The sequence below is a fragment of the Sparus aurata genome, chromosome 15, assembly GCF_900880675.1.
Source record: "Sparus aurata chromosome 15, fSpaAur1.1, whole genome shotgun sequence".
NCBI lineage: Eukaryota > Metazoa > Chordata > Actinopteri > Spariformes > Sparidae > Sparus > Sparus aurata.
The window spans coordinates 24,182,650-24,208,234 of NC_044201.1; the positions used below are offsets into that span (position 1 = coordinate 24,182,650).

Sequence of the window (25,585 nt, forward strand, 5' to 3'; positions counted from 1 at the left end):
TCTGCGTCTGGCATCGGATTCTGTTGCAAAGCACTTTCTGTATCTGCGAGAGCAATGAAAAACATATAAAAATACGTTCTAGAAAACTTCCCAGGTATGTAGTGAGGATAAACATACCGTATCACATTTACGCATGGCAGCACAAGGACAAAGATGAATCATCTGTTTTAGCGTATCAAGCTTGTTGTATTGGAAAGGCTCTGCTCCCCGACGGGCTGTTAAAACCGACTCAAACAAATATAGGTTACAGGGGCTTGGAGAGTGACGCAGCACCCCTTGAGGCAAGTGTCCAGACTTCTTACTGAGAAATGACTCTACATTATTCATTTCACCTCTAATGTCTTTGTTTTGCAACAGTGCTTAAAACAGAACAGAATCACTACTCTGAGCTGCCCAGGCGCCAATAGGAAGCTGCCAAAAAACCTCAGATAAAAGTTCACTCAGTGCATTAAAAAATATATCTAAAAATAGATGCTTTTTGTCAGCTGGAAATATACAATAAAGGAGCTATGGCAACTGCGTCTCATCATTATTAAAGGCCCCACAAGGAAGGGAAAAGTCTTTTTATCATCACGATAGCAGCAGAATGAAGCAGGGCATGAGCCAAAAGCCAGTCTACTCCATGCTAAATATGGCCCTATTGAGTCAGGGAATTATGGGCTTTTAACCTAGGGTAAATATTTTTACCTGCCTTGTGGTTTCTAACCTCAGGGGAGACAACAGAAACACCGGACCACCTGTTTTTGGACTGCTGGGTACATTAAGACTTATCTATGGTTGGTAATGATGAATTTTTTTTGCACAACAGGCAGTTTGGAATGCAAATCTACTCTTATGCTACCAATCATAGCCTGGTAGCTATATCATAAAATATTCATTTTCACAGGAACCCTATTCTGTGGTGGTGCAAAATCCTCTGCCTCTGATGGAGCAGTACAAAGATAGACTCACATAGCCTACAGTGTTCCGGTGCCATATCGTGTACCTGTCAGGGAAATTACAAAGACTCGTGAGCCTGCGTCAGATTTCAAACGCCTAACCTTTCTGTCTTAGGTTTGTGTTTCTCTGGCAGCGCTAAATATATGAGATGCCCTCTAGTATCTTACAAGCTTGCTGTTTTGATCTATGAGGTTGTGATATAAGCTTTGGTTAATAATTGATGTCTAGAAGGATATCTCTCTCCGGCTCCTTCATACGACTCAAAAATGACATTCTTGAAAATAAGAGGGGTCCTCTGCAGGATGAAATATTTCACTTTGTGAATTACTGATGCACCGTGTGGGAGTTCCCACCGCCTCCCCGCTCCCTTGTTATTGTGCAGAGTTCAGTGTTTTTAAGTTCGTCATGGCCTTTGGACTGGGGAGAAAAGGCTGCGCTGACCTCATTAGTGGTTTCCGCCCAGCGTATGAAGCTAGTGATCTGTGTCCTGAAGTTTCTATCTGTATGCTTAACAACAAAAATGACCTTCTCATTTACTCATATATGTCTCTCTGCGACTAATTAACTCAGGGAAGAGGGGACTAGAAAACAACTTATTTTGCGAGGAGCAACATGAGAAGAGCATGTTTCTGCCAGAGCCAAGCACATTGGAATAATGTCATTTTTGAGGGAACAATACACTTTTTTACTGTCTTGCTTAGAGTTACATGACGAGCTTGATATCACTCTTGTGTGGTCAGTTAAATAGGAAGCTGCAGCCAGCAGCCGGTTAGCTTAGCTTAGAATAAAGACTGGAGACAGAGGAAACTGCTCACCTATGAAACTCACTATTTAGCATGTCATATCACATGTGTAGACAGATTTGGACCATGTGTAAACCAACAGTGACATCATATATTTGTTTCTGGGCAACCGTTTTGAAGCCTGGAATTTTACAGCTGTCTCCATCTTGGTTTTCCAGAGTCAAAGGTTGCCATCTTTTGACAATAGAGTAGAACTTGGCAGGATACTGATTGGATCTGACTGAGAACCTGAGGAAACGCTGTAGTAGCGACTTATCAGTCACCAATGCATACCCCACTTTAACATCCATTTTATTCTTAATTGGGACATAACTTCATAATCGTTAGCATGCAGTGTTGAGGAAGAGTTGACACTAGCATTCGAGACCATAAACTCAACAAATTCTGAACTCTATACTGAGGTAATAAATCACGTCAGAGGGAGAGTAATTCTCTCATTGGCTTATCAGACCTTTTTTTGAAACCAGTGCAGTCGCCCCCTGCTGGCCATGAGAAAGTTCGCAGGTTGAAGGCTTTACTTTTCAGACCAATGAGCTCCATCCATATTTAACAGTTAATGCTTCTGACAGAGCTAAGCTAGCTGTTTACGAGTTTCTATGGTAAAGTAAGCGAAGCTAACCAGCTGTTGGCTGTTTCCTCATTTTTACCGTTAAGACATGAGTTGATCTTATTACTCGCTTCAAGACAGCAAATAAGCGAGAAGGTCCTCCCTAGAAAAACAACAGCATCAGTAGTATCAACCAGTGCCCCACAGTAATATACATTTATGTTCAAGTGAGAAGCAAAGGAGGAAGAAGGCCAATGTTGTTCTGAAGTGAAAAGGTCCATGTGGGGAGAAGGTCACGGTGTCTGGATGATGGGTCAACAGACAACACGGGAGACGGCTGTTCATTTTCAACTTCAAACTGATGGTTCTTTTTTATTTAATGGTTAATGCAATTTTTAACCTATAACCTTTGACTAGAAAGTTGACAACATAGAACAATTAATAGAACACCAGACAGCAGAGCTTTAAAATCTCCAAGGGGAACGTAAGGATCCGGTTTGGTGGTAGTTTTTACTCCATTTAAAAGGTGCCTTATCGCTGAACCTATTTGCACTAACATTAGTGTGTATAAATAGGGACATGTAAGGTTAAGGTTTTGTGCCTAAACCTAACCAACCCATAAGCATGGCAATGTCACATCATAAAAGGGGCTTCTAGACAGACCGACAGGTGCACAAGAAAACAGAATTGCCGAATTTCCCTCTTAACATGTTGATGATAGAAATTGCCCTAATTATTATTTAGTAATCAATAGAAGCCTACAGCAGAGCATTAGTTTGTATGACTCTTGCCATTAAAAAAAATTGAGTAAACAGCCATATCTGTAATTGATAATTACAAGCTTGTGCGTCATGGTTGTGCATCTGCTGTTGGGGGCTAATTGAGATAAACTACGACTCCGAGCGCGCTGAAAGCTGTTGGGTTTTTTTCCCGGCTGGATGATGAGAATCAGGTTTGACCTGCATATCTCTTAACACGCCCCCATGAACACGCACCAAATGTTTCATTTATAGTCTCCGTGTGTGTTGTTATTACTCAAGATATTTCAAAGATTTCTCTCTCTAGTTGCAAAGCGCTGTAATCATCTCGAAAGTGAGCGGGTCAAAAAGAAAAAAGAAGACATTTTAATGATTAAATCTTCAGCGGGAGGGCCCGGACCTCTGTCACCACCACACAGTCTAAAAGAGGACAAGATGGGCTTCTAAAGTTTTAATTACGAGCTACTTCAGGAGAACGCCAGTCCTGCTTTTCCAAAATTTCAATATTTCTCTCAGATATTAATGTTTACAGTCAAGGTGCCAAACTACAGGCTCCGGTTTATTTTTGCACTTTCAGGGCTTCCTCCGACCACCTGAATCCGCCCCTAAGGGATACAATTTCTTAATGTAATAAAGGGATGAATCACCTCAGCATCACTTCCCACAGTGTCTCCTTTTACAAAGAATAATAAGACACGGGGACATTACCTCAAACATGTGCATTTCTTACCTTAAAATGAACTTTACCTTTCGTCTTGAAGTGTCCTTGTGGGAATTACTTCTTCTATGCTGTTATTTTGAGCGTCAAATAAAGGGTACATTTGTAAAGCAACATTGTTCGCTCACACAGGGAAAGCTATCAGCGCTAACATCTCGTCTGACTCTAATGTACGTTCTGGAAATTGATGCTTTTCCTACTCAAACAGGATATTAGACATAATGCAGGGAGAGATCAGGCGTCCACGTGTGCAGACCAGTGGGAGATTCATCAAGGAGATATTTTAATAGTAGGTGCAGACAGGCTCAAACATACATGATGATGCTTTCAACTGTTTTAAAGGATAAGATAACTGAAAGGATAATTCACTCATTATCCACTCACCCTCATGGCGATGGAGAGTCAGGGGAAATGTTGTATTCCACAAAACATTCTGGAGCTTTGCAGCAAAACAGTGTTGCAGCATTCTCCTAAACAACTGAAGTAGATGGGGACTTGTTTTTTGTTTTTTTGACTTAGACTTAGAAAACTTTATTTATCCTTTTGGGAGGTTCCCTCAAGGAAATTGAAGCTCCATGTCACACACAGCACTGCTACACATATATAGAGGATCAACAAAGCAAAGACACCAACATACCCAATACCCATATAAAGATTTAAAACAAATATAATATACTATACATAGACATATGTATATAATAAATATATATATATAAATATGCAAGAAATATACATACGTACATATAGAATATACCTATAAACATACATATAAAATAGATATACATATAAGTAAATAAATATTAAAAAATATATATACATATACATATACGAATATATATATATATGTATATATATACATACATATATGTATACATTGTATATTATATTTGATATACACATGTGTGTATATAGTATATATATATATATATATATATATATATATATATATATATATATATATATATATATATATATATATATATATATATATATATATAAACTGTACACAGATACACAGTATCTGTTATGGTTGTGTTATATTGTACATCATTATTGTATTAGTTATTGTACGTTGTGTTCATGAACAGTCCAATATGTCTATTGTTGGGCAGACCTCTCCTGTCCTTCAATCTCTCTGTTCGTCTGTTTGCCCCCCCCAGTGAGGAGTTGAACAGTTTGATGGCACAGGGGACGAAGGAGTTTTTCAGCCTGTTCGTCTGGCTGATTTGTTACTAAAATGTAGAAAAAAACAACAGAAAGAAGATGTAAAAATGGCACCATACAACTTGTCTGACGTCCCTGGAAGCTCTAAGATCCCAAAGTTATTTGAAAAGACATTATTTACATCCCTTATAAGATTCTTAGCTTTATTGCACGTTGAGAGTGTAAGTAATGTCCCAACGCTGCAACACTGTTTTGCTGTGAAGCTCCAGAAATGTTTTGTGGACTATGAACCTTTACCTGACTGTCCATTGACATCCAAGTGTGTAGATAATGACTGAACTGTCATTTCTCTTTGAACTTCATGTTTTTCCAAATACCACAATTAATGTCATTTTTATTTTTTTGTAAGTTCCAATGCTTCACAGAAAATCAAATTAAGAAGTACTTTTTTCTATTAATTGATCAGAAGGAAATAATTATTCTTGAGCTCTTTATTCGACTTTTTTATTTCACTAAAGCTTTTCGTTATGTTCTCTGCAGACGTGGTGGTGCGCAAACAAACCTTTTCATCCAAATATCCAGAGTACAACAATCCATGTTTGGTGATGGACAATATGAAGGCAATATTGTGGCTTTATTCCCCTCTGAACGTTGTTTATCTAACGCTGTCTTGGCAGTCCAACACACGAACACCGACCAACACAACTAAAACAGCTTAGTGGATGTGTGTTGTTATGAGATAGTTTAGCCAAAAAATATCCTCTTGGTCCAGACGGATTTGAATGAACTGGTTGGTGCTGCAAGCAGACGTGGACGTGAGCACATTTTCATCCAAGCTCCGATGCTCTGAATAATGAATACCTTATGGAACAATCTGCTACATTTGTTCGAAAGTGCTTATTATTGACTGAATTATCTCTTTCTGATGCGTGCTGGTGATTCAGACTGTAATGAAGCGGTTCGTCACGCCTCTGTATAATTGGAGAACTTGTCCTGTTTAGATAAATCTCTGAAGAATTGTATTTTTTCTTTGGGTCTATGTTTGAAACTATTGTCACATAAATATGTTAATTAGTTCCGATCACTGCATGTAGCTGGTGCCCTTTCCATGGACCTCGCCCCTGCCCCTCAAAAATCCTGTTTCCTCCACTGCTCCTTTGTGCTGCAGATATTTCTAAATGTACCAAATGAAACTAAATTCAAAACAAACAACCTCAACTGCTTTTGTGCTAAATATATAATTGACTATATTTTAGCACTTTTCAACTCATGGTAAAATGAACATGTTAATTCCTGCTGCCCGAGGCTACAGTTTCATTCCCTCGAATCTTGTAAGCAGGTCAGGGCAGTTATATGCTCCCAACAATCACAAAGGTCATGAAACATGATGGCATTCTGGCATCTTAACAGGAGCGAAATGAGAATAAATGTATGACCTCCAGCTGAAAACATTACTTTCTTATCAAACTGTTCGAGGACTTTGCTCTTTTTGAATGTGAGGCTGCTGTGGCTGTCCTGAGCTGCACTGGGGTAAAATTCTGAACACACGAAGGTCACGCAAAGAAGTTTAGAAGAATGAAGATTAACGTGATGTTGAGGAGGAATCACACCTCACTGATTACCGAGTCCGCGCTGAATAAATTACAGTTTTGAATCAAAGCTCATGCAGGAGCTGAAGGTTAATGAATTAAAGCTGCATTTACTGCACTTTAGCTGCTGTATGATTAAAAGGAAAGAGCAAAACATAAAGAAGAGATCAGTGTACTTTGGCTAATCACACATTTAAATGCATTCACACCGATCTGTAACACTGAATAACTTTCTCTGAGTAGCTAAGTATCATTTCCCCATTTTACCTCACTGAGTCCAAACCTTACATCACACATTTGAGAGAGTAACTAAAGGATTTTGAGGTATCAAATGGATTCAACCCTGCAGCATTTTCACCGGGGTCAGAGCACTTAACCTGCTGCCTGTATTGCATTTCACCGTATCTCTCAATAATGTAATTGAAATCATTATTTGAAAAGGCAATTTTCTCTCCCGGTGCCCCAGAGGTGTGTTCAGCACTAATTAAAGTGGATGTCTCAGGTGTCTGTTGCTACCTCAACACCTTCTCTCTCGGCGTGTGTACGTCTGTAACACATCCGCATGAAGCTATGTTTCAAAACCCCGAGCAGAACTTTCACACTTTTTTTTTTTTTCTCCCCCATTTCTATTCTCTGGTAAGAGGATTAGGTTTAGATAATTACTGAATGCTGGAAACAGACGTTTCAATGACAGCTGTGTGTGGCTTTTGTCATTTACGCATATTGCAGCTGACGCCCCATGCTAAGGCAGATGTTAGCTTTTTATTCGGAGCAGAAGGGAAGATAATGTGCTCGGCATGAATAATGTCAGGACTGTCTTTGCTGTTTTCTCTTTTTTCCGTCACTGTTATGAGCATCAGAGTAATTAGGACGGGGGTGAAAGTGAGCCAGACATCAGTGTGGAAAAGGTCTAATTTCAGATAGGAACACTGAGCTTTTCGTTCTTCTTTCACACAGTTCCGTTGAATTATAAAAAACAAGAAATAATCCAACAACATGGGCTGCTGTCGTTTCGTTCCTTTGTGTGCTTTTCACACTGTCTGCTCACAAGTTTCCATCATAAAAGTATGAGCTCAGGGAGCATAGCGCAGTTTGTATTCAGTCTGTGTGACAGGCGGCAAAGCAGCAATCGTGTCTGTCGAAAGACAATGATTCCACTCAGCTGCCATGTTGTGCACACAAATGTGCAAGACGACATCAGTCCTGAAATCTGTCACCTCGCGCTGTGAAATTTAAAGTCTGTGAAGAAGTCAAAAAGATCCTCCGTGGATATGTGATATTTAATGCACACCAGAGTGTGCTTGTACTTTGTTTGCCTGCGAGGGTTTTTATTCTTACACAGGATTTCTGATCCTTCAGTTTATGCCAAACTTCAACCTCTCACCGTGGCTTCAAAGACAAATCTACATTATCAATCTAAATGCAAATAGTTCTTACGACTCAATTAGTCAATCGACAGGAATTTAAAGCAGCCACAACGGTCCAGTAACCATTTAAAATGTTGGCAGTAAATGTCTCAAACTACTGATACGTTCACATTTGTACGTGTCATATTTACCATATTGAAATGTTTCCAACAGCTGTCATATCACATTTAACATTGATGCGACGTTCCTATGTGTTTGTACATTTGTAACACTTGATATTTTCTGATGAGGGACCATAATTTTTCAGTTTTCAAAGCGTGACACTGCTGGATATTTTTAAGGTGACCTTGGGATAACTCCCAGCTGTCTTTGTGGCGACAACAAAATGAAATATTTGAGGAGAGGGCGGGACATCTCCCGCCAAAATCCTGGTAACCAAAACAGGTATTTTAAGCCGAAACACCTTCTTTTCCCAATCTTTACCATGTTTTTTTTTGTGCGCCTACACCTTGCTACCTTGCTAAGATTTATTCTGGCGGTTGGGTCGGCTACCAGCAACATTTGTGGACAAAGTGGTATGAGCACCGCTGCCATTTGTCTAAAATGTTCTGATTTCACTAACGAGCGAGCTGACTTTGAAAGCAGGTGAAAGAAAGACGCAGCTGTTTCCAGTAGGCATAGCGATGAGTTAACGTATCTATTTCTGGCTATGTAAGATTAATAAATGTAATATGATGGTCCTGGTGCTGTGAAACCCTCAATTCCCCCGTTAACACTTCGCCATGAAGATCTTTTTTTTTTAAGTGACTTACTTTATGACTTCTCTGATCTGGTATGGTCGATGGTCTTATTGCTTAAGTAGGTCATATATGCCTGAATCATTGGTGAATCGAAAACATTTCTCAGTTCAAGCTAGTTTCAAATGTTTCTGTTTTTCTTGCTTGTTTTTTTGGACGAAGCAAGTAAACTGAATATGCCATCTTAGTTCCTGGGAAACTGTAATGAGCCTTTTTCTGTCTTTTATTTACAAAGTATTTTCTGACATTTAAAAGTTTTTTTTTTTTAATAGGAAAAGCAGATTTCTGAGTCTCATTCCCAGCTCATCAAATACTGATGCGTTGTGATTATAGGTCGGGCCGGGCCGCCGTCCCAGTGCGTCAGTTTTTGACAAGTTGGGAATGAGAATCAAAAATCTACTTTTCTTACCAATTGCTTCGTCGACATTGCTATCGCTAGCCGGCTAACAGTTGGGCATTACAGTATGCTGGGTGCAAAGAACTCAGACATTCTTACATTTTGAATCTTTCAAAAAATTGGCTGTTTGCTGATCAACCTTGTAAAAACTAGAACCAGTCGTCAGGATTCTTACACAGACACGAACAAAACTATCAGTTTGGACCTGACAAACATCGTAAAAAGGTTGATTCACAATCATAATAAGGGTTTTAAGGAGAAGAGAACTTTTATTCCGCGCCTTTCTGCTATCTCTGTCGAAGTATTATTCTTCAAAAAAAATTAGTTGTCTGCATAAATTGTTATCAATATGACCTTTAAACAGTTAATTGGTTTTAATCTGGATATATGATGACGGTAATGAAGATAACTGTGAGTTGCATCCGTCTCGGTGGAAGTTATTTGCAGCAGTTATTACCAGAAAAACAAGATAAAGCACCAGGAACGAATTATACACAAACCCAGTGTGTGCACAGCCATCCATGTCTAAACTAAGCAGACAGTTCAGGCAAAAGTCCATTATGATCACTCCACTATGTCATTGCAGATGTATCACAGACACAGTGAGTCAAAAAAAAAAAAAAAAGAAGTACATGTAAGAAGTCGTGCAGGTGCATCAACACAGGCAGCAGATTTCCCCTGCATCGAAGCCGGACTGGGCATTAGGTTTGCATCACAGTCGGAGAACTTGAGCTTTTTAGGCAACGTTCTTCATGATTGAAATTCTCAGTCAGCCATCAATCTGCATTATAGACTGGTTTCCCCTTGTCTGGTGGGGGCTAACTGAAACAGATTGAGACAGCTCTTGCTCACTGCATCACTAATGGCTGCCAATGAAAGACGTCTCTGTGCAGTTGACCCGTATGTGGAACAGGATCACGTCGCAGCTCAGAGCGATGGAGAGAACACAGCTCAATATAAGGAGTCTCTTCGGCATCAGTCACCAGTCAACAGCATCCTCATCTTATTGACTAAATGCTGCCCAGAAATAGAATCTAATCACAGGGTTTGGACAGGCTCTAGTTCTCCTAATGGTTTACCATTAGCTGACTGGAACAAAGCCCAAAGTATAGAGAAATATAACAATATATTCCAAGGGTGTCTGCATTGCATGGTAATAATGGGTTCTCCATTATTGCCATGGCACCTGCCGGCATTCTCCTCTTTTGCTTACAACAGCAGAGACCAGAGGGGGTTTGCTGGAGAACTCGCTCACCTCTGATTTGAATCCTTCTCATTATTTTCTGTCAGACAACCAGCCATTAACCAGAGGAAAGGGCACAAAAAACAAGCAGAAATTTTGGGGGGAAATATTGCACTCAGCTGCGTGGAGCGGGTTGTACAGGAAGGGCAGCCCGGGCGGAACAATTTTCAAGCCCATTCTGCAGTTGGGCCAAAAAACAGAGTCATTATACCTGCACGACATAATTGACAGTGAACACAGGCAATCCTGTTAATTGATTACCCAGGCCTGCGCTAATGGAAAATGCAAAGCCTCATTGTATCTTCCATAAAGCCCCTGTCAGGAGCATTTCCGCGCAAAGACGAGCGCAGGCAGACCCGGTAATGTTTCTAGACTTCTCCCCAGGGAGGCGAACATCTGAAAGGGGGGGGTTGCCAGATTGTTTTAATCCGATGCGTAATTACATATGGGATGATGATCCAGTCAAATATCTCATTGTGACACAGTGTTTCTGATCAAAAACAGAATAAAATATACCCCCTCAGGGCGTCATGTTCCTCTCCAGAAATAAAACTTAATTAAGAGTACGCTCAGCTGCTGTTTCTTCCCCTCTGCCTCTCTCCCTCTCTCTCTCTCTCTGTCTCTCTTTCTCTCTCTCCCATCCAGGTTGAGATGAGGATGCGGGGGTATGAGCCCCTCTCTCCCCTCTCGTCCGGGATTCAGCCTCCAGCTCCTCCTCTGATGCATCGTTTGCATCAGCACTTGGGAACACTTGTCCGCGCGCCGCTGCACCTCCCCACAGTGCGTTCACGGACTCCACTCCGCCAGGTGATGACAGACACGCGCTCAACAGTGACAACGATGTGCTTCTAACACGCCCGAAGTCGGAATTAACGTAGAATGGAGACGCGCCTCGGTCACTGCCTTTTTCTCATTTTCTCTGAGTGGATTTGGCTCTTCACCCTAACTTCCATCCTTGGCGGAACAAAAGCGGAGGTCAGGTGCATCCCCTCCTGCCAGCTGCCGCCGATCACAGCAGCGTCCGCCCGGGAACTCTCGGCGCTGGATTTGGTGAATTTCGGCGAGGATTTTGTTGGATTTACCGAGAGGTCACCGGGCGCCGAACCCAGCGCCGGCGGGGAGGAGAGGCACAGCGTTGCGGAATTAACCACGAGCGAAGAAAGTTCGCGCAAAGTGCGGGGAAATGACACAAGTCGTCTCGAGAAGGACGGCCAGCAGAAACTTTCCCAGCCCAAAGTGGTTTCTCGAAGTCTTTCACGCGCGGCTGCCCTCTCCCCGGACGAAAATAGCAGCGACGAGGGTAAAAACGGCCGCTTTTACGCAGGAGACGGGGCGCAGGTCGATGTGACGGTGGAGGAGGACGCGGCTGTGGCCAGCTGGAGGCGAACGAGGAGTGCGAGGAGCGCAGAGACTTGGTCCGGATTCAGACCCGAGGGCGGGGAGGACGCTGCGTTTTCGGACCAGGAGGAGTTTCAGCTCACAAGTTCGACATTTGCGCTCGCCGGGGACACGGCGCACAACCAGGCGATGGTGCACTGGTCCGGACAGAACAGCAGCGTAAGTAGTGGATGTGCTCCAGATTTTTACGCACGGGGCTTTTTTTTTTTTTTTTTTTTTTAATGTTTGACGCAGTGTGGTCAGTGGTCACTCACACCATCTCTGACGAGGGCATCACAGTGATTTAAAGCGTTAGTTTGGACTGAGAGATGAAAAGTGTGACTGCTGAGTGGTGGCACAGTTTCAGGAATCAGTCTCGCCTTGCTTAAATCTCCCCCTCCCTCCCTCTCTCTCTCTCTCTCTCTCTCTCTCTCTCTCTCTCTCTCTCTCTCTCTCTCTGACACACACACACACACACACACACACACCATCCATCCTTTTGTCTATTGATTAGCTGACTTGGCATGTAGGCTGAAGTTTAAATGAAAAAAATGAGTCAAAACTGCATGTTCTCCTTGTGGCACTGTGTCTTCAATCTTGTCCTTTTTCTTCCATGTATTCACTGTCTCTCTCTCTCTCTCACCCACACACCCCTCTAAAGACAAATTGTGCAGTTTTATTTCAGTCAAATCGCTTCTTCCTCTCGGCTGTGGGCATATTTCCTGCATAAACCAAATCCAGCGAACCTCTCTGTGTACCTATCTTCTTGCCAGAGCCTTATCGGCCGTGCTCAAAAATAGGTGATCGCACAAGAAGGTTACTGACTGATACACTTCCTCGGAGTTAAGCAGACTTTAATCTATGTACGCGGGAACAGCTACTGGAGGGTGAAAGTGAAAAGTCATCGTACAGCAGAGAGGTTAAAATAATCCAACACGTACGAAATGGCCTCACAGTCGTGCTGTGAAATACTAAATATAGGCAGAAATAAAGATTCAGAAGTTAAAAAGAAAAGTTGAAAGCTGAAAGAAATCTTGCTTTCCAGAGGACTGGCAATCACACATCAACTGGGACCATCCAGTTTTTCTTCTATGTGGGGTTCTGAACATCTAACGGTCCAACAGCGGTGGACGTGAGCGAATGTGACGGCTCCCAAAACATCTGGGGGACGGCGATGTAAGCTGGTCCGAAGCCATTTAGAGCTCTACAAGAGAAGGGGCTGTAGAATGAATTCTGGAGGATGTGTGGAGCCGTGTGAAGTTCAGCTAAAAAGCACGTTCATGCGCTCTCCCTTTTCTTCTGGTTTTGATCAGGAGACGGGCAGCAGAATTTTAATAATTTGTACCCCCTAAATATACATCTTCAGTAAGAGCAGTGAGTATGTGTGGTAGCCGAGCCTGCTGGAGATGTAATCGTGAATTAACTTTTTTGACATCCTGCAGGCATAAATGGCTCCCCGGCAATGTTGCCGAGATGAAAGACAGGCGATTTGGAGGTGTGATTTAACGCTAAAATTAGAGGCTAACAGGCTGTGGCATCTGGCCTGGGCTTGATCTGTTGAGCCAGAGATTCTTGGATAGTGCATCTCGTTTCAGCCTCGGGGCTAAAGAAACGTATTTATGTCTTGTTTGTCTTGTATTGAGTTTCTAGAATTTATTACTCATCTATTTATTAAGTGCGGAGAGGCTGCGAGCCAGTGTGAGGTGTCTGCGCTTGGCTCTACAGATGTGTATAATTGTGCGCCATCGGCACAGCTGTGAGAACTGACACGATGACATCATCTCAGGGCAGCGTGCAGACTGATAAGAGCATGAGATGGAGGCAGATTTTCCTTCTGAACAACAAATGATACATCTCTCAGGCACATGAGCGACCAAAGTGGCATAAGACTTCCTCCCAGTCATGTATTAACGAAACAGATTTAAAGCCAGCTGCAGCAAGTGCATCTAAAGCAGCACTGAATCTGATATTGTTGATGAACGGCTTTAAATCCGACCGTGAGTTTGTCAAACAGACGTAGACAAACAATCGGTGAAAAAGGCAACAGAATAAGTGAGCGCCCGCAAACAGATCAAGAAATGTTTTTTTGAAAACATCCTTGAGGGGATCATTTGACATTTGTGGAAATGCGCTCACTCGTTTTATTGCAGAGATTCTGATGAGAAGAACCCACATGCACGGCTGCACAGCAAATATGAGAAAGGTCATTAGCGTAGCTTAGCGTGAAGGCTGGAAGCAGAGGGAAACCGGTAGCCTAACTGGCTCTAGAGAGAGGTAACAAGAGCCACACGCCAGCGAGGGCGAGTACTTCATGGCACTGCCGGGGAGTGGGGGACATTAAACAGAAATATTTCTTCAAAACCAGTTCTTGATGGGAGACACAAAAGGTGCTGCCAAAAGCACTTTTGTATTAAAAGTTTATAGAGAAAACTCTGAGGACTACTATTAAACTGTTCTGGATAATTGAAAGGTAAATACTTTGAGGGTTGCACCCAATTTGTCAAATTTTAACCGAGGGGACACTGAACTGTTCAGGATTCAGACGGATGAGTCATACTGATGTTGAACTGCCCGTAGGAAGTTTTAAGAGTCCATCCTCGATCTGAGCTCTGTGTGCACTGGCTTTATTTTATTCGGATGTCTTCTCTCATCTGTGTTTGTGTTTCTCTGACTCAAACAACAACGCTTCGAGCAGTGCGCAGATTCCAGTCGGGCTGAGTAGCGTCACATGAGCGATTGATAATGGTTAACAATGGTCGATGAGTCCCCTGCATCGCTTTTCCCGTAAAGGCAAGAAAAGACTCAATTGTTTTGCTAACAAGTCATTTGTAAGTCAAGTCAATTTGCGAAGCGGCCACAGACTCTTTGTCAGACTTTGAGTCATCTGATGAGTGAAACCAATCTTTAGAAAACACGAAAACATCGACCGATAATGGATTGTTGGGATTGACGCTGATATATTAGGGAGTAATAAAAATTCTGATATTTATTTATCGGGCAATATTCTTATAATCACAGTATATATACCTAAACACAATTTTTTTTACCAATGAGCCCTAAAATATGGAAAACCAGTGACCTGAAATGGTAAACTTCACTGGAAATTTTGATTTACCTCAAACATATTTTGTGTATTTATGGAAAGAAATAAAGTTTCATACCAACACCTATATATCTGTGAAAGGCCAAGACATTGCTTGTGTTCTTAAAAAGACATTGTTTTGCATCTCTGTTTTTTTTAGATGCATATCATAACATAATTTGTTTATGGGTTATTGAGGACGACAAGTTTATTTTTCGAAGGAAGGCGAGGTCCTTGCCCCTGCATCCGTAAAATTCAATACATTTTACTCGTCTAATCTGTGAGTCGAGTCATTATCACCAGGATTTTGCAGGTACGTATCATTATTGTCCTGTTTGATGACAGGTGTGTTTTCTCTCACGTCTGCCACATGCCACGCCCTCACTGAAATCAAGTTGAGCCACTGGCTCTTTCCCAGGTTCAGCATGTTTGTTAAACTTGCAAACAGTCACAGTTCGGGCTACAAACAGCTTCCCTGCGTCTGAGAACATTCAAAAAGAGGTTAAGAAGCCCGTCACACATCAGTGGGCAACCTTATCTGACACAGCGAGTGATGGGAGGCAGAGTATTGACAAGTGTTTGAGTGGATACACAAAAATCTAAAGACAGAAGGAAGGGTGTGAATGTTTGCAACGCTGATATACGTAATACCTCCTCTGGCTTGTTGATGTGACTCAGTCTGTGTGGGAACGCGCCGCTCTGTTTTGACACTTCAGCCAGACGTCCTCACATGTCGACGTTGTCATACATGAAGCCAAGATGTCCGGCTGCCCACACTTCTAAAAATTGTCAGGACGCCATATTGTGCCGCCTTCTGCAATGTGTTTGTTGAAAAACTCAGAAAACAGATAATTGGTTTCGTATTAAGCTCGCAGGACATCAGCCAATTTGTACATACAGTGTGTCAGAGACACATTGTCTGAGCCTGTTATTGAATTGATATTTACTTTTTTCAAGTCCAGAGTGGATGTTGCTGCTTCTTTTATCATTTGTCCAATTATCACGGTTTGAAAACAAAGCTGCCATTGTCGCTTAGGCTTTTCAATGAAAAACATGGATGAAGTGATCGAGTCCTCGATCAGTCGCAGCTACAACAGTGTTTCATGTCGTTGTTGTGGACTACACACGAACCCCTGTTTGCGCTTTACTTTGTTTTCCTAGAAGACAAAACACTTACCATTGTTCTGAATCCTCAGAGAGATGTTTTGTCATCTAGATGACATCTGCTGAAATTTGCCAAGTTGTTCAACAATCAAAAAGAAGATGGCAGCCCACTGGCTGGAAAATAGACCTGACGGTATGCTGGGAAGTTTGGCTAGTCCGTCTCATGCAGCATTTCCATAAGTGTCCTCTCGCTGGGTTTGTACAATTTGAGGACAAGCAAACTTCAGATATTTGATTACAGTGTAAGAATCTGTAGTTTCTTACTGTATGTGAATGGATTCTCGTTTCCACCCACTACCCTGATGTGATCAATCTAATTTGGTTTATTGAGATAAGCGGTGGGAGGCGCCAATTCTCCATTATACCATTATATTTTGTGGGCCTGAATAGGAAAGTAAAAGCAAAATAGTAAAGTGACGTGAGCTTACATTGTGGAAGGAAGCAGCTGTAAAAGTGTGGATACATTTTGACCATCACGACGCTCGAAAATGACCCGTTTTAATGATATTAATTTGATCCATTCAAATGATTAAAATTTGGAATTTCCTGAGAAGCAGCATGATTAAATAATTTTATCCACATTCAGGTTAGCCAGGGGCTGAACCGGAAGTCAGTCACGTTCTAAATCAGTGGTACCTTCTTGTAAATTCAGCATTAAATACAACATATGATACATTAAGATGTTTCTTTCTTTGTATAAAGTCTCAGTTTTGTCGAGGCATCGGTGTAAAAGCCCGTCTGCCTCCTTGTCTGAAGTGTGTCGATTCAACTGATTTCAACATTTCAACCAGATATACTAAAGAATTGAGTATATTGAGTAATAAGAGTTGTTAAGTTTAGAGAAGGGTATAAACTTGTAAAACACATTCTTAAGTATTTGGGCCTACCTGTTCATTTGGCAAAACCTTTTACATGAAGATTTTTCTATCTTCTGTGTAAAAAAAACATTATATCCCTTTGTTCAGGTGATGCAGGTGTATATTTGCATAGAGTAGGGAAGATGCTGACAAAAGATCTCAGTCATGGTTAACTCTAAGTGCTGTATCGTAGGCAGCTGGACGTGTTTCAGTTTCTTGAAGACGTTTCACGTGTGGGCGAGGTAGAGTAGGGCATGAGCTCCGCCCTGGGTGCTGATTCCAGCTCTCATTATAGGTCCATGGGCAGGGCCCAAAACCAAGATAACATGATGAAAATATGACATTTTGCTATTTGTTTCATGTATTTATGTGAGGAAGGTTACATCAGATCTGTGTGGAGTGATGAGTAGACTTTAATCTGCCTGTATTTTCATCTCTTCAGAGGAGCAGAAGCTTCATTTGACTTTAAAGTCACATACGTCATGCACATCATCATTTATTCCCTTAATCTGTCCGTTGCACTTTGTGGTATTTTGATTTTATTGATTGAACTAAAAGTAACCCACAAAAAAAAAAAAAAAACACATGAATATGGAAGTAAAGATGACTAGAAGATGCAGACAAAGTGGTCTGTTCTCCAGCAAAGTTACGATTTGTTGGAATCAAAGCAAAGTCTCAGGAAAGACGAAGCAGTCACAACATGTAAAACACTACTGCAGTAATATGAAAACAGGCTCACTATAGTTTCTCTAATGAACCTTTTGACAGCGGCTTCGTGGAAAATCAGACACGCCAGAAATTCGACAGATCATCATTTGGTTAATTAATGACCCCCTTCAAATGTAACATCTAACAGCAGCTAATCCGGCATGAAGTAGGTCCAATTCTGAAATTAGTCAGGGGCAACCGCTTTGGGTTAAAAATCTAACTTAATCCAAACAGCGTAACAATAACTTGTCACTTAAGTGAGACCAAGGAGGCACCACAAATGAACAGAACACTGTTCACTTTACAATGTATTTTAGAATGGAGCTTCGTGGGTTACGTTTGAATTAATTTAAATGAATGTTGTGTTTGTTCGAATTCTTTCTTCCTGTATCCTCCTAAAAAAGTGGATGGATTGCCTGGTTTTTGCATTTTCTCCTCGTGTTTGCACGCTCTAGTTTTTTTTTTCCCACAGTCCAAACACATGGAACTAAGGTGAATCAGAAAGTCTAACTTGCCCGTAGGTATGAGCGCGTTTGTCATTCTGTGTTAGTCCTGTGAGGCTGTCAAACCGTCCTCAGTGTTGCCCGGTGCATGCTGGGAAAGGCCCAGGCCCCTCATCACCTTGAAACACAGACTGCTGTTTAAAATGCCATGTGTGTAATAGTCATCAATTCAAATCCTCCGCAGAAGAAACAGTATACAGGCAGCAGAGGAAATATGACGATGATGGAGATGGATATTTAACAGAAGAAAAAAAGGAACGCCGTCTTCTTCTCCGTTTCCTTCTTCTTCTGGGGTCGGGACGATCGTGTTTTGGATAAAGAGCCTCTGTGTCGGGCCTTGAGTTGCAGCTTGCACTTCCTAACAACTGTCTTCAGGGTTGTTCATTTCCTTCTGTACTTTAAGCTGAATGTCCATCTCCTGCCACTCAAACCACTACATCTGACGCATCTGTTGAGTTCGCCCCCTCCATCTTACAGCCATTCCAGCTGCCTCATTTCCCGATCGCAGGCCTCCTCCTCTTCACAGACCTTGTGCTTGATAGACCGGTACACTGCTTCTCCTCATCTGCTTCATTGAGCTCTTGGTAGATTGTCTCATATGTCTCTGCAAATTGGAGGCGGGCCAGGTATGCAGAAGGTTAATCGGAATTCTCGGTTGTTTCTGTGACTCTCTGAATGAACAGTGGGTAAAATACAGAATTTGGTGACATTGTCCCGGTCGTCATTAAGATTTCTTCCCAAGGTCCTTTTCTCAATGTCTTGTCATTGATTGAGTATTTGTTATTTTGTTATAGGCTCAGTTTATATTGTTCTGCAGTATTATGAGATGAGATGAGTCAGCTGTCTGTGCATCTTCTGTCCACGCATGCAAACAACTCTCTTATTCTTCAGAAATAATTCAATTTTATTTCAATTATTTCTCTCCATGAGAGGCTGCATTACTTAAGACTGCACGTATTAAGATAAGGTCGATGGATGACGACAGCAGATACCACTAAGACGCTGCTTTCATGACCATATTTCTGCAATTATCCAGAGACATTTAAGTTTGTGCGTGCCAGGGTTGGTTGTCCGAGGCAACGACAGAAGTTAAAGCTCAAACGAAGCGAGTGTTGATTCAGATTCAGCTTAAAGACGAAATGTTGATCAGAGCTCATTATGAGATGTCAAGAATTACAAGAACTTACCTTGAATGTGTCAACGCCTGCACAAAAGCAAAAAGAATAACTGAATGCACAGAATGTTTCGCGGCGTGGCTGAAATGTATTCAGCCAAGGAAATCTGTGGAAAGTTAACTCTGACCTGTCTTTCTTACATCACAACAAAAAATGCTCAAGGCAACAAAGTCAACTGTGGCTTTAGAATTTAGGAATCAAATGAAAATGTAAGCACTGCAGTGTTATTAATGTATTTGAATAAAAGCGAGTCATGTGCTTGTACATTTGGAGTTAACACAAAATTGTGCTCAAAGTAATATATTCAATTGCAGTTGTTGAGTTGTTTAGGTACAAAGCTGTCCTTAATCAAAGAAAACGTAATAATATATAATAAAACGTGCGTATAATATGGACAGAATGTCTAACCCTCATGTCTAACACTTGGCAAGAAAGCAAATAAATACGTATTTCTCGAAATGTTTAACAAATTATTTAAAAAAAGACTGAAAGACCGTTTCAACAATGTCATTACGGAGGCAGCATACATACAGACAGTGTGTCCGGTGTTGTGACTTAAATTAGGAAAATGTAAAGAAATGTGTTGAGGTCTGATGGAAGTGAGGCATCCTAGGGGATAACCAAGGGCATGAAAAAAAGTAAGCCCTTATCATTTAATTAATAACCCCCAAACTCTGTAGTAGAACCACATTAATTTATTCCGTTCTTTAAAAGATGTCCTGCACCTGAATGTACCAAGTTTTATTAGCAGCCCTTTGGTTTCTCTGTAAAGTTCTCATGAGGTCAAAAACGATTGTTTAAGTGTTTTTGTCACGTATGTCTTGCTCTGTCTCACCTATACGCCGGTCTTGTAGGTTATTTTATTTTAGAGTTTGTAACTTCCGAGAAATAACGATCAAAAAGTGTTGATGACTCATCCTGCACTCGGGGGCCGTACACTAACTGTGCGCTTTCTGTCTGTGCGTGTTTCTGCGGACGGGGCCTCAGGGATTACTGCGCGCAAACTTTCGAAACTTTAGAACTGTACTGACTGATTTGGATGAAAATGGATCGTATTTTGTGAAGAAAGTATGAGCTCTGTCTGAACTCTGAACAGCTCGACAAGTTGCTAAAGTAACTGCTAACTAGTGCTGCTGTTCTGGACCAGAGCCAAACACAGCCTCTGAGATTGACGGAGGCCAGTTACAGTAGCGAGGTGATTTATGGAGGTCCCTGTTGGTCGTACACCGCTAGCTTTTGTTGCTAAAGTGATTGCTTACTGCTGTTAAATGTAGCCGCAGTTAGCTAGTTAGAGTAGCAGCCCCATTTGCCGACTCAGCGTGAAGGTGCCAGGAGCCGAAACCTGGCAGGAACACCGCCTCTGTACTGATTCCCTGTCATCAAACTGGACTTCTTTAGTGGTGCTGCCAGTCGGCGGCCCCGCTCGCTCCATAGTTGGGATGCAGACGCCAATCAATACCCACAATAGTCCCTCAATAGCTGCCTGATTTCACAGGACACACGCAACAATGCTGAGGCAAATAGCACTCACCCAGCTGGTTCTTGGGTCCTTTAAGTCAGTAAAAGCTTGTAATCATGTCTGCTTAATAATAATCTGCCAAAATTGAAACCAGCAGGCCATAAACATATATATATTTGAATATTTATCATTTGAATACGCACAGTATGCTGCTCTTAATGAAACTATAAGCATTTGTGATCTAGAGCAGCGTCAGAAATTAACACCGGCCGACTGCCAAACGCAGGTAAATTTTCTGTTAAGTGAGCAAACGACTACAGAGATTGCAGCTTGTCCGACCACAGCAACGTCTGATTCATTCTGACGCTCGAGTAATTCTGTCAGTAATCATACCTGTTCAGGCCTGGACCCCTGTGTTGTACCTTAGGGGGAGGAACACGAGACTTAAGATTATCAATATTTAAATTCAATTAAGTCCTCTTCAGCATTTTATCTTGTCTTTCTCCTCCGCCTTCACTCTGCCCGCTCACCACACCGTTACAAACATGCCTGTTCTGGACGGCGCGATACATGTAGCTTCCTGCATTTAGCATGTTGACATGTTCAGAAAACCCCGCGGCTCGTGCTGTCATCGTGGACCTCCACCGGCTCCCCCCTCTCAGCCGCGGTGGCTGTGATGGACGTGCTGTGGGAGAGGGGGGGGGGGGGGGGGTGAAGGAGTGCTGTCGTGTTGTTTTCTGTGAGCGAACATCACACATCCCGCTAAAGAAACAATAAATAAATTCATGAAATACATAATGATAAGAAGTGTAACACAGGACTCAGCCTAAGACAGCCAAAGACAAACAATCAATTTTCCCCCGACAAATTCGCGGATGTGGCACTGACTACATTGAAAGGATAAAACCGAGCGGCTCGTATTTAAAGCTCAGCACTGCACAGAAACTACTGGCAGGCTGAGTGCAGCGCTGCCAAGCCACCAAGCCTTCCCGCGGTGAGGTTCTCTATCGCCTTGAAATCCTGCAGAGTGTGTTTTTTTATCAGCAAGCTGCGCTCCCCTTCTGGGTTTCCTTTCTTCTTCACTGAGTGCTGTCTAATAGAGCAGAAATCCCATAAAAACCATCCGAAGATTTTATCCTAGTCCGGAGTAAAGTTAATTTGGCTGGAACAATGCATAATGAGATCTCACCTCTTTTTTTTGGGGGGGGGGGGGCACAGACTCGTCTTTGCATTTGTGTTTGGTAACTTATGTTGTTGCAGGTCTGTGTGTTGGTTTATGTGCTCTGCCTGTTTTCACTGTGTTTTTGAGCTTGACGATTAACATGAACATCAACGCTGTGTCTATGATAATGAAATGTTTTACATTAAAATCAAGCACCTCGCTGCTCAATCTATGAATCAGGAACGCTCGGCTGCCGTTGTCGATGCTCTTTTTTTTTGACCGTCGTTCATTTAGTTTCCAAACACTTTCATTTTACAGTGTCCACCTGCATTACTCGCTCATCGAGTATGAGTTACACCATCTGGCTGCTGCAAGAAAAAGCCTCACAATCAAAACCATAACTTTGATTCATGCACTGAAGTTTCCCTTTTTGGATTTATAGCCATGCGTTTTGGCAAACAGGAGGTTTGAAAACACTGCTGCTGAGCCTAATAAGACGTATGGGTGAGAGAAATCCTCCGGCAGCATATTTATCTAATCAGCTGTTTTACTTTATTTATGTCAGAGGGAATGTGCTTTATTAAAGAGTCCGGAGAGCCTTTGGTTTGTCAACATATCTTCCACCATCACGCTCAGCACTTCCGAGTGTGAAACCGAGTGCTCGAGAACTTAAAAAGTAGTTTTGAGAGAAATAGTCCTTGTGCAGCGAGCACAACTTTTTTCGGGGCTGGGTTGAAAACCTACTCGCTGTCTAATCTTGCCTGCATTGATCAGACCCCCTTCCCATGCACGCTGAAGCTTCCCAGCTCAGCAGGCCGCCGCCGAACTAGCAGCTGAACTAGACTGGGCTTTCATTTATGGTGAAGTAGCAAACGATGCGAGAGCAGAAAGCCCAAAGAAGGAGGAAGCCGTTTCAGACGACTTATCAACCGAGCCACTGCTTCCACACAGGGCCGTCGTCTCGACATGAGGAGTCCAATAAAGTCAGACACTTGCTGTTCTGCTTGAAAGCCGCAGCTGTAACATGGGGTATGTGCTCGCTGTCCATTAAAAATGCTGTTTGTCGGATGTTCACAGATCAGCGGTATTACTGTCGGCAAAAGAAGCAGAATGTTGCTTTCAGTCACATTATTGGACAACCTCGTCAGGAGTCACAACCTTCAAACAGCTTTATAGTCATATTAAAGCAACAATATGTAACCTTAGTATTCACCTTAAAATAACAGCTCCTGAATCATTCTGATGGTTCAGTGTCTTGTAAGTGAATTGTGTCTCTGTCGCTTGTTTCTGCACTGTGTAGCTTCAGTGAGAGGATCACAGCATCACATTCATGTTCACTTCAACATACAAGATTTCACACATATAACAACATAAACATTGTGATTTGTATTTACGACCATGGTGTTGCACTGTGGGGGGGCGCCAAATCACATAGAATGCCAATTCCTACATACTGTTGCTTAAAACAGACTATACTCCTTGAGAACATGGTTTCACTGTTTTATCAGTAGATCAGATTCTATCAGCACGCAATGCGGTTTATTTCCTGCAAAGTGATATTGTGAAGCTTTGGTACACTTGGTAAAGTGAAAAACAGAACAAAAAGTACAAATGTGAGTGGTTACTAAGGAACGATTCAGAAGTGACCCGATGATTAAAAATTAATCTCGAAATAATGAGCACCCTCAGACGTGTCATTTCACCTGAAGGGCTGCAAAAAAAAAGCAACACTAATGATCAAGTAATTAGTATTGAACGAGTTGTTACTAGTTTCTTGCAGTTCTGAGTTAATCAGGAACAACTTCTGGAGAAAGTTTTTGTTATTCATCGATATTTATGAACCTGTCATTACCTAATGATTCATTAGCATCTCCCTGTCGTCTTTTCTCTAATAACACATCATTATCTACCACTGAATTCTCAAATCAGAGTTATTCTTGAGCTACTCATTAAAGATTCATTAATCATCAAGTTGGTCCCCCGTTAACTACTCACACTGTTGAGTGCTGCAATGTAAAGTGTTACCTTTGCTTTATAATTTATGATTGCAGTGACCTGTTATCCATGGGAGAGCCAACAGCTCTGACTTCAAACAACCCAGCCTCAGCACAACATCTGGTCTACGAGGAAATGTTGCCTTTGTTAATGAAGTGACATAAATTGATGTGGCAGACAAAAGCCTCTGTACATTACGTGTCTCGCAGAGGTGGTATTGAAGTGTATGAGGATGTGATTTCCTGCATGCTTTTGTAGCTGTGGAGTGAGTCACAGGGTTGTAAACAGTGTAATTGAAATAGACATTTCTATATTTTTTTTTTTTTTCATTAAGGCGTCAAATATTTGGATTTTATCGAGTAAAGTTTCATACTTTACGCCCGACTAACCCCGGGGTCTTTGAATTTATTTCCTACGCTGTATTTTTTATTCATAAGGGCACTCGCTGCCAGACTGTTAACACTTCAGTGGTGTTAATATCACCTTGGCAGGTGTTCTCACCTTACTCATCCCAATTAGTTTGTCTTTAGCTGTGACAATAAATGTCACCAGTTATCACTAATTTGAATATTATCATTTCACAAAATCCTTGAAGTCCTTTTGAAATTGTTACTTAAAGTAACAATCTTGAAGATCCCTGTTTCTGTTTCTGTTGCGACACCTGTGGCGGTAAGCAGTCATTGCACCAGAGAACCAAACAGCATCGCCTGTGTGACGCCTCTGAATTTGCATTTGTTGTTGAAGTTTCATCGTTTGTAGTCATCAGTCTTTTCTCTGTTTGCTCAGCCACAGTTACCAAACACTCACAACACATATTAGTTGAAGAGTGAGACTGTCTTGTAGCTCCGCCTCCTGCTGGCTGATGAAAAATGTGTCTCTGACTGTTCGCCACCTGTGATTTCTTTTTTTTTCGCCGGCTTTCATCAGCAGGCCATATGCTCAATCACCATTGTGGTAGACTAACAGACATTAATATAAATGAAAAACCCTGAATATTTGATATTATTACTCTAAAGCGGCTGTAATCAATTTTATTTAAATTAAGACTGGATCATTGACTACTCGTATGTGTATCGCTCATAGTGATGAATCCAATTCTGTGTTTGTTCCTCAGCTGTAGGGAAAGTTTTGGCTTCTTTAAATGTATTGTTTTGGTTTAGAGGCACATATCTTTAACATGTTGACTCATTTAAAAGCCACTAAGAAACAAAATGAAGCTTTTACCAAATGTAGAACTAGATATTTCCCTCAGGAGAAAAGGGAGCACAAGTTAATATTGGAATTACATTCAACCGGGTGGACACAAGGACGACCCTCAATGATTGTTTGGCTCAACCTCATGGCATATGACGCCTGAAATTTACACTTGGTACCGCTCTTCTAATATCAGTGCAGACGCCAGGGTAGAGGCACGGTTTGCTAATGTTAGCCCATACATCATCACTAGTGGCCAGGCAATGAATCATTGTGATAATAGCCAACGTAACGCAGGAGAACCACAACTGAAGAAAGCATTTTGGAAATGCCCAGTCGTGTCGTAAGTGCCATCAACAACAACTGATGATCTGTGAGGGTCTTGAAGGGTTGAGAAGGGGGAGAATTCAACCACTTCTCCTAGTAAGTCTGCTCTGAGGGGCAAGGAGACACACGAAAAAGGGGTGGGGTAACAGTTAGAAATGGGATTGAGCCTATAAAGTGATTTATGTATCTAAATAATCTACTATACAATGTGATAACATCTCAGTGTCTTTGCAGTTCGTTGCTCTGCCTCCAAATGTTCA

At 41.7% G+C, this 25,585-nt stretch overlaps 1 protein-coding gene across 6 annotated transcripts in view; it reads left to right on the forward strand.

The window, feature by feature from the left end:
• LOC115596465 (VPS10 domain-containing receptor SorCS1-like) overlaps positions 1-25,585 on the forward strand; it is a 138,371-nt gene that overhangs the window by 65,482 nt on the left and 47,304 nt on the right. For 2 of the 6 annotated variants that reach the window (XM_030441609.1, XM_030441611.1), the window contains exon 1: positions 10,968-11,879. The exons of the other annotated variants lie outside the window; for them this stretch is intronic. In XM_030441609.1, the coding sequence (XP_030297469.1) occupies positions 11,202-11,879 (678 nt within the window). In that variant the 5' untranslated portion in view covers positions 10,968-11,201. Of the gene's footprint in view, positions 1-10,967; positions 11,880-25,585 lie in introns of those variants that run through there. 6 annotated transcript variants of the gene reach the window in all.